Source organism: Pan troglodytes, chromosome 7 (genome assembly GCF_028858775.2).
Source record: "Pan troglodytes isolate AG18354 chromosome 7, NHGRI_mPanTro3-v2.0_pri, whole genome shotgun sequence".
In the NCBI taxonomy this organism is placed as follows: Eukaryota; Metazoa; Chordata; class Mammalia; order Primates; family Hominidae; genus Pan; species Pan troglodytes.
Window position 1 is genome coordinate 31,464,650 of NC_072405.2, and position 9,815 is coordinate 31,474,464.

Sequence of the window (9,815 nt, forward strand, 5' to 3'; positions counted from 1 at the left end):
GCTCTCCCAGGTGCCTGCAGGGCTGAGCAACCTGGGTCCACTGATGGGGATACAGGGAAGGGCTGCTGTCCCTCTCCCCAGAGGGAGGAGCAGACAGGAGAGAAACAGGGAGGAGGTGCGAATTCCAGTAGCCAAGAACCTGGCCCTTTAAAATCCAGGGAGTCATAGGCAGGAAACTCCCCCCACACCCCCACCGCCAGGCGGGCCAAGCCTGAAGGCAGAGAAGGGACAAGTAAGGAGGCCCAGCAGGAACGAAGCCCTGGCCTCCTGTCACTCAGAGCTGTGTCACAGCAGGAGAGGAGGATGGAAATAAACGAACACCACACCTTTTTAATATGAGGTTTCATATTTATTTTGGTCATAAACATATGAGTATTTCATATATAACCAGGTGTTATGTACTATTTGGCCCGGGTATAAAGCAAAACCTAAACAAATCAACCAATGCCAAAAAACCCCAACAATTTCATGTTGTCAGGAAGCTTATGTTAAAGGAATAAGCTTAAACACTGATAAGGCTGGTAGTCTAGATGCATCTTCAAGGAAGGCCTCTGAGGAAGGGACAAAGGAGCTGGGACCGGACTGGCTCTCTCTGAGCTTTGAGGCCAAGTCTCCTGCACAGAAGGCCCAGCAAAGGCAAAGACCAGGAGGCAGCAGCACCCTGTGTCTTCCAGAAGTGCAGGGGACAAGGTGTGGGACGCCAGATGGAAGTGGGAGAGGATGGAAGTGCGAAGACCGGAAAGGCCATCCCCTCCTAAAACTCCATGGACACAACAATCTGAATGTGCGAACTTCAGGCAATTCTAACTTTGTCCCAGCCAAACCAGTCCCGGAACAAAACACACAATGCCTTGAGATGGAAAAGACTGAAACCCCTAGAATGACTATATCCGTAATTTATCCTACCACGACTGGACTACTGTGGAGAAGAGTTTGCTGGAAAGAAGCTAAAATGATTACTGAGGTTTTTAAATAAAATAATGGATCGTGACACAAGGACAAATGTGTCAGCCATTTTAGATCCCGTTGTCATAGTGTTTAAGAATTGATATCTCTGAGATGAGTCAGATGCTTACAGAGGGGCCAAGCTCCTCAAACAGGGAATCTGTACCCTAAAATGCAGCTCAGGAATCTCTGCCCTAAAAGGCATCCCAGGGACTCAGGTCACAGACCACCAGAAGCGAGAGGGGCCCATCCACTCCTGAGTCAGCAACCATTTCACACCATTCCCAAGCACTGTTCACTCTTCCCTCTTGATGCCATGGCAGATGCCGGGGCAGATAAACACCTGCTCTGCCCTGAGCCCAAATGAGGCTCAAGATTCACTAATGTTCAACTGTAATGGCGCTTGAAAGAGAAGCTCTTCGCAGTCTCAGATCTAACTTAATTCTCACTGTCCTCATCTGCTGTGGACAAGTAGGAAGAGGCAGTCCCATGACTGTCCCAGCACGACAAACCAGACACATGGCTTCCCAAAGATACCAGGCTCTTCAAAATCCTGGGCATATGTAAACATCTACTTATAAATAAATAAATAAATATTTATTTATAAATAAATATTTATTTATAAATAAATATTTATTTATAAATAAATATTTATTTATAAATAAATATGGCTATATACCTCTAAAATTATCAAGTAAGACAAGCTGCGCCTTGAGAAGCTGCCAGCCATCAAACCCTGGTCCAGTCTCAGGGCGCAGGAGGGAGAACTGGAATGCAGTAAGTGCCTCCCACAGAGGGAAGATTTCTCCCTCTGTCACTAGTTATATTTTTAGTCATTTTTGACTGCTGATTTGTATCCAGGCAACCCACGTAAACAGCCTAATAAGTGCATTTCCTAAAGTTTTTCCATGCTGACATCATTATACAAAAATCGGAAAATAGATGTACAGCCTACAGTAGTAAGCAATATAAATGTTTCTCTAATTAAGGTGGGGGTAAGCCCCAATAATCCTATCTTAAAGCTCAAAACTCTAAGTCGAACCCTCATAAGTCCATATGCTCATGACTTAGCATAGGGCTACGTCTTGCTAATCTCATCAATAAGTCAAAAATATCCGAAACTGAAAATACAGGTAATAACCAGATAATCCCGTTCTAAAGTTAAAAAACTATAAGGCAAAGCATTGTGGCTGTGCGGCATCTGTAGTTAGATGTCATTAAATGCACACACCAGTAGAGATGGAGCTTGCAATATAAGAAAAAGTAAAAAAGACTTGTCTCATGATGAAGAACTGCAAAGAATGACATCCTAAAACCACTCTTTTTCTTTTTAAATTGAGATGGAGTTTCACTGTGTTGACCAGGCTGGTCTCAAACTCCTGAGCTCAAGCAATCCACCTGCCTCAGCCTCCCAAAGTGCTGGGATTACAGGCATGAGCCACCGCATGTGGCCTAAAATGACCCTTAATACACAATCGTATAACTATGCCGCCAAGAATCTGAAATAAATTTCTCCCGTTTGCTTATCACACGCAGTATTTCATAAAAATTACTCCAAGTGCGTTAACAAAGTTCTAGGACCATTGGTAAGCTGCCCCATATTGGATAGTAGAGTTTGTTGGGGCATGGGTCAAGTACTGGACTGTTTCTTCCAGGCTGCTTCCCTTTGTAGGAGAAAAGGTAAATGAGGGAAGCTCTGGTTTCCTGAAGAGATTCTTTCACAGGCAGGACGCAGCAAAGCCTGCCTCATCTTCTTCATAAAAGAGCTTTTCGGAGCCCACCAGTTGGTCCTGAATTGTTTCCTTTGCATGTCCTTCTTCCAGTGTTGCCGAGGCATCCAGCAAGGTGCTGACTGAGAAGAGAGAAGAGATTTAGGGTCTGAATGCTCCAAGGATGATCAGCACAGGATCGACATGGGACCCCCTGCTTCCAGCAGTGAATGCTTCAGAAGAGTCCTCTCAGCTATAGGGACAGCAGTTAGGACACCGTCCCTATTCCCTGTCCTCCTGCTGCGTCTCAAGGCACAAAACACTTACTGTCAGCGGAGTCAGCGTCATTCACTGGAACCAGCAGCCTCCTCCTCTGACACCCTTCAGCTTCTGCCTGTTCCTGTAACACACAGTGGGGAATGCTCTGGTCAGAGTCAGGAGTCCTGCAGTCTAGTACTGACCCTGACCACTAGCCAGCAAGAGACCTGCAGCGCTTTCCCTCTTGGGTCTCCATGGAGATGGAGACAAACCTCTGGTCCTCCATAGCTCTTGGGCTCTGTGTGCTGGTGGCTCATTGAGACATAAGTGACATGCAGTAAATGCTCACTTTGTAAGTGTTCTGCCCAACTTTGACTATAGGCCTGTGTAATTATCCCCTGATCAAGACATAGAAACTGCCACACCCCAGAAAGTCCCCTTCTGCCCCATCTAATCAACTCCCACCCACCCTCACAAGAAATGATCACTTCCTTCCAGAATTCTTACCAGCAGAGTCTCGGCAGAAGACTATATATGAGAGCACCCAGGAAAACCTAACAAAATGATTTATCCCAAGACTGTAAATGATCTTTGATCATCAGTACTCTACCATATCAATAGCGTAATTAAATAAAATGGCAGTCTCTATGGAGGCTGGAAAGACATTTGGTAAAATTAAACAGCAATTCTGATTTTTTTCAAACCCTTTTAGAATAGTAAGCTGTGTTCTTGATGATGAGAATTTCTACATGAAACCAAAAGTGAATGCCATTGCTAAGGGTGACACTTTGGAGGTCTTCCCCAGAAATCAAATCAGGACCCAAACACCTGCCTTCCCTAAGCACAGCTGAATATTGTTCTGAAAGGTCTGGCCTAGGCAACAAGATGGAAAATTAAAATGAGGCAAGACTCTTGGAAGAGGGCAGACACAATAATCATTATTTTCAACGTCATTTAAAACCCCTAAGAATGAAAGTACAATATTGAAATAGAAATGTATGTCTGGAGGAATGTTAAAAACATAGCAAATGCAATAAATTAGCAAACAGAATTACAAGGTTATCCAACTCATAATGGATACAAAATACTAAACAGCCATAAGAAACAGGAGTAATTTATTTGAAGAGGAACACAAATCACAACTCAGTTACAATAAAATACTTGACACCAAATGTTATCTCCTTTGATAAGGAAATACTGAATATTAATAAAATATTCAGTATTTCTAGATTAATTTTTAATTTTAAAGCGAATTGATAAAACGGCCACTGAGGTTTTTCGGGAGGGAAGGATGGAGGAAATCTTTTAATTCTAAATTTAATCTGGGTAAAATAATACATTTTGAAAAAGTATGGAAGAGGTGTTTGCTCTTTTGGATGTTAAAAAACATTAGAAAGTTCCCATTGGAACATGCCTCAAAATGGTAAGAGCCATCTATGACAAACCCACAGCCAACATCATACTGAATGGGCAAAAGCTGGAAGCATTCCCCTTGAGAACTGGAACAAGGCAAGGATGCTCACGCTCACCACTCCCATTCAACATAGTACTGGAAGTCCTAGTCAGAGCACTCAGGCAAGAGAAAGAAAGAAAAGGCATCCAGATATGAAATGAAGAAGTGAAAAGTCTTCATGGACGATATGATTCTATACCTTGGAAACCCTAAATACTCCACCAAAAGGCCCCTGGAACTAATAAACAACTTCAGCAAAATTTCAGGATACAAAATCAATGTATAAAAATCAGTAGCACCGGGCACCATGGCTCACACCTGTAATCCCAGCACTTCGGGAGGCCGAGGCGGGCGGATCACGATGTCAAGAGTTCAAGACCAGCACGACCAACATGGTGAAACCCCGTCTCTACTAAAGAATACAAAAATTAACGGGGCGTAGCCGGGTGCGGTGGCTCACGCCTGTAATCTCAGCACTTTGGGAGGCCAAGGAGGGCGGATCACAAGGTCAGGAGATCGAGACCATCCTGGCTAACACGGAGAAACCCCACCTCTACTAAAAATACAAAAAACTAGCCAGGCGTGGCAGCGTGTGCCTGTAGTCCCAGCTGCTGGGAAGGCTGAGGCAGGAGAATGGCGTGAAGCTGGGAGGTGGAGCTTGCAGTGAGCTGAGATCGCGCCACTGCACTCCAGCCTGGGCGACAGAGCAAGACTCTGTCTCAAAAAGAAAAAAAATCAGTAGCATATCTATATACCAATAATGTTCAGGCTGAGGACCAAATCAAGAACACAATCCCATTTACAACAGACACACACACACACACACACACACACACAAAATACCTAGAAATACCTCTACCCAAGGATGTGAAAGATCTCTAAGAGAATTACAAAACACTGCTAAAAGAAATCATAGATAACATGAACAAATGGAAAAACATTCCATGCTCATGGATTGGAAGAATTAATATGGCTAAAATGGTCATACTGCTGAAATCAATCTACAGATTTAATACTACTCCTATCAAATTACCACTGTCATTTTCCACAGAATTGGAAAAAATTATTGGAAGTAACTGAATCACGTGGACTGGTTTTTCCAGTTCTGTTCTTGTGATAGTGAATAAGACTCACAAGTGCTGATGGTTTTATAAAGAGCAGTCCCCTGCACATGCTCTCTTGCCTGTCGCCATGTAAGATGTGCCTTTGCTCATCTTTCACCTTAGGCCATGATTGTGCGGCCTCCCCAGCCATGTGGAACTGTGAGTCCATTAAACCTCTTTTTCTTTATAAATTACCCAGTCTCAAGTATTTCTTCATAGCAGTATGAAAATGGAATAATACAACTCCCCATTCAACAGCAGATGCTTCGGATATTTGGCTAGCCATATGCAGAACAATGAAAACTAGACCCCTACTTTTCACCAAATACACAAATTAACTCAAGGTGGATTAAAAGTTTAAAGGTAAGACCATGAACTATAAGAATTCTAGAAGAAAACCGAGAAAACACCCCTCTGGACATCAGCCATGGCAAATAATTTATGATTAAGTCCTCAAAAGCAATGCAATAAAAACAAAAATTGTCAAGTGGCATCTAATTGAACTCAAGACCTTCTGCACAGCAGAAGAAACTCTCCACAGGCCGGGTGTGGGGGCTCACACTTATAATCCCAGCACTTTGAGAGGACAAGGCAGGCAGATCACCTGAGGTTAGGAGTTCGAGACCAGCCTGACCAACAAGACAAAACCCCATCTCTACTAAAAATACAAAAATTAGCTGGGCATGGTGGCACATGCCTTCAATCCCAGCAACTAGGGGGGCTGAGGAGGGAGAATCACTTGAACCCGGGAGGCGGAGATTGCAGTGAGCTGAGATCATGCCACTGAATTCCAGCCTATGTGACAGAGCAAGAGTACATCTCAAAAAAAAAAAAAAGTTATCAACAGAGTAACAGACAACCTACAGAATGGGAGAAAATATTTGCAAATTATGCATCTGACAAAGGTCTAATATTCAGGAGCTATATGCAACTTAAATGAACACACAGAAAACAACCCCATTAAAAATGGGCAAAAGACATAAACACATATGTCTCAAAAGAAGACATACAAGTGGCCAACAAACATATGAAAAAATGCTCATCATCATGAATCATCAAAGAAATGCAAATCAAAACTTCAATGAGATACCATCTCATACAGTCAGAATGGCGATTATTAAAAAGCCACTAACAGTAAATGCGGGCGAGACTATGAAGAAAAAGGATCATTTATATACTTTTGGTGGGAATGTAAATTAGTTCAGCCAGTATGGAAAGGAGTTTGGAGATTTCTCAAAGAATTTTAAAACAACTCCTATTTAACACAGCAAACCCACTACTGGGTATACATAGAAAAGAAAACAAATCTGCCAGGCGCGGTGGCTCACGCCTGTAATCCCAGCACTTTGGGAGGCCGAGGCGGATGGATCACGAGGTCAGGAATTCAAGACCAGCCTGCCCATGATGGTGAAACCCCGTCTCTACTAAAAATACAAAAAATTAGCCAGGTGTGGTGGCACATGCCTGTAATCCCAGCTACTCTGGAGGCTGAGGCAGAGAACTGCTTAAACCTGGAGGGGCGGAGGTTGCAGTGAGCCGAGATCGTGCCACTGCACTCCCGCCTGGGTGACAGAGCGAGACTCCCTCTCAAAAAAAAAAGGGGGGAAACAAATCATTCTACCAAAAGACACCACTATCCATAATAGCAGTGACATGGAATCAACCTAGGTTCCCATCAACAGTGGATTGGATGAAGACAATGTGGCATATATACACCACGGCATACTACACAGCCATAAAAAGGAATGAAATCATATTGTTTGCAGCCACATGGATGAAGCTGGAGGCCATCATCCTAAGTGAATTAATGTAGGAACGCAAAACCAAATACTGCGTGTTCTCATTTATAAGTAGGAGCTAAACATCAGGTACTTACGACCATAAAGATGGCAACAATAGACACTGGGGACTACCAGGGCGGGGAGGGAGCGAGAGGAGGGAGGGGTGAAAAACTAACTGTTGGATACTGTGCCCACAACCTGGATAAAATCATTCATACCTCAAATTTCAGCATCAAACAAACTTACATATGTACCCCCTGAATCAAAATAAATTTGAAAAAGGAAAAAGAAAAAATGAAAAAAAGTTTCCTTGGCAGTGTATTATATATAAAATAATCCCTGCAATGTAAACAAAATGTACATATGCTTGTATGAATATACATGGCATATGCATAAAGATTTCTACAAAGAATCACAAGAAATTATCTGTTGTATTCACCTGAATGAAGAAGGGCTGGGGGCTGGAGGAAGTGTTAGGGGACTACCACTATGACTGAGCACCTTTGTTTTGTTTTTGTTTTTGTTTTTGTTTTGAGACGGAGTCTGACTCTGTAGCCCAGGCTGGAGTGCAGTGGCGTGATCTCGGCTCACTGCAGGCTCCGCCTCACGGGTTCACGCCATTCTCCTGCCTCAGCCTCCCGAGTAGCTGGGACTACAGGCACCCGCTACCACGCCCGGCTAATTTTTTGTATTTTTAGTAGAGGTGGGGTTTCACCATGTTGGCCAGGATGGTCTCGATCTCTTGACCTTGTGATCCACCCTCCTCGGCCTCCCAAAGTGCTGGGATTACAGGCATGAGCCACGGCGCCCGGCTGACTGAGCACCTTTCTATAGTGTGGCAGATGTGTGGCTCTGCATTTACCACTTTCAAAAAATGTGCAGCGCAGCCAGGTGCAGTGGCTTATGCCTGTAATCCCACCACTTTGGGAGGCCAAGGTGAGAGGATGACTTGAGGCCAGGAGTTTGAGACCAGCCTGGGCAACATAGCAAGATCAGATCTCTACAAATTACAAAACAAAGGTGCAATGCGATTCAGCAGCGTGGAGTAATTGTTGATATTTTTTGTTTATTTCCTTACCTTTTTATACTTCCCTTCATTAAAAAAAAAATGGGGTATAGTTATAGGAAAGGAAGAAAATGGGTGGAAAGTGATCCTTGTCTAGGTAAGTATTTGACAAGTGATCAAAGAGGAGCCAAAAGCAGAGAAAAATAGGAGAATCGGTTCCTAAACAGGCGTGGAGGAAGGAGACAGTGACTCACAACAATTCAGGGAGTTTCTCACTTCACACAGCAACACAAAAGAAATGGCACCTACGTTCCACTGGTGTATGCTACAAACCAAATCGTTCTTTAAAAGTCCACAAAAAATTAGATAGGATCATCTTATTTTATCCTGAAGGAAAGAACTTAAAAAAAAACAAATGTGTGTCCAGATTTCACACCTACTCAATGTCATATCAAAACTAGTGAATCGATGTGAATAACTGGATGTGTGTGTTTGTGTAATACAAAAGCACTTCTACACACTGACTCAGAAATCCTACTTCTTCCCAAAAGCCTCCTTACATACTTGATCAGAAATCTGGACAAAGATTTACTGTGAAATATGTTCAATGTAGTAAGAATTTTGAAGAACATTTAAAACTTCTGCTGTTTCAAGCAAGGGCTCCCTGACTTCTGTTAGGAGCACACGATGGAGACTGTGCAGCCTTATTCAGTCCTCAATGAACCCTGTGAAACCCACTCTATGCCTGTGGAGCTCCAGGCTCTGGGGACACGGCAAGGACAGGACAGGGAGTAAGAAGCAGATTTCCTGCAGACTGGCAGAGTCACCACCTCAGTGCAGCTGCTCCGTCCCCTGCAGTCCCCTGTCTCCCAAAGGCTCCATGTCCCCTTGGGCCAGGAAAGAGGAGGCACTGCCATGTCCCACTGTCTACAAAGTCCTGTGCAGGCCGCAGGCCAGGCATGGCACAGTCCCTCCTCAACTCACCAGCAGACGCTGTGGCTCCTCTGGCGACTCTACAGTCACACCTGTTGGCTCTGCCAGCTCCTGACCTTGGATTTCCTGCTCAGAGATCTGGGTGGGCTGCAAGTATCTGTTACTCAGGGTCTCGTTGTGGGCCTTGTCCTCTGCCCCAGGAACTTGTGAAGGACATGAACGCTGCCGGAAAAGGACCTTGGGAAGACAAAGAGCCCACTCAAGTCCACATCCAGGGCTCAGCTTCAGGGTCCTCAGTACACAGCTGGACCTGCCATCCCCAACCCCTTCCAATGAGGTCACCCCAGGCAGCTGAGGCTCAGCACATCCAGGACCCCATGCTGAGGTGGGTCAGGTGGTCACCGCATCCCCACGGGGCCAGCTGTGGAGTGATGGTGTCACCGAGGCTGCAGGAAGGACAGGGCTGCAGCACCGCCCGCCGGTCTGTGTGCTGCTCAAAATGGCCGTGTGTCCCCCACAGTCAGCCCAGATCCCCCAGGCCATGTCAGAGAGTCAGGGCAGCCATGAGGACAAGGGATTGTGCCCACCCAGGCTCGGCAGTGGATGGGAAGCAGTTCCTGAACCCAT

General features: G+C 44.6%; 1 protein-coding gene across 5 annotated transcripts in view; it reads right to left on the reverse strand.

Annotated features, from left to right (window-relative positions):
- Positions 1 to 620: 620 nt before the first annotated feature.
- The window catches only part of LOC744128 (tumor necrosis factor receptor superfamily member 10D), a 31,035-nt gene continuing 21,840 nt past the window's right edge, over positions 621 to 9,815 (reverse strand). For 3 of the 5 annotated variants that reach the window (XM_063816956.1, XM_063816953.1, XM_063816954.1), the window contains 2 exons: positions 9,240 to 9,425; positions 621 to 2,797 (listed from right to left, as the gene is read on the reverse strand). In XM_063816956.1, coding sequence (XP_063673026.1) covers positions 2,576 to 2,797; positions 9,240 to 9,425 — 408 coding nt within the window. In that variant the 3' untranslated portion in view covers positions 621 to 2,575. Of the gene's footprint in view, positions 2,798 to 2,981; positions 3,055 to 9,239; positions 9,426 to 9,815 lie in introns of all 5 variants that reach the window. The other 2 variants (XM_024345094.3, XM_063816955.1) reach the window with 1 other exon arrangement.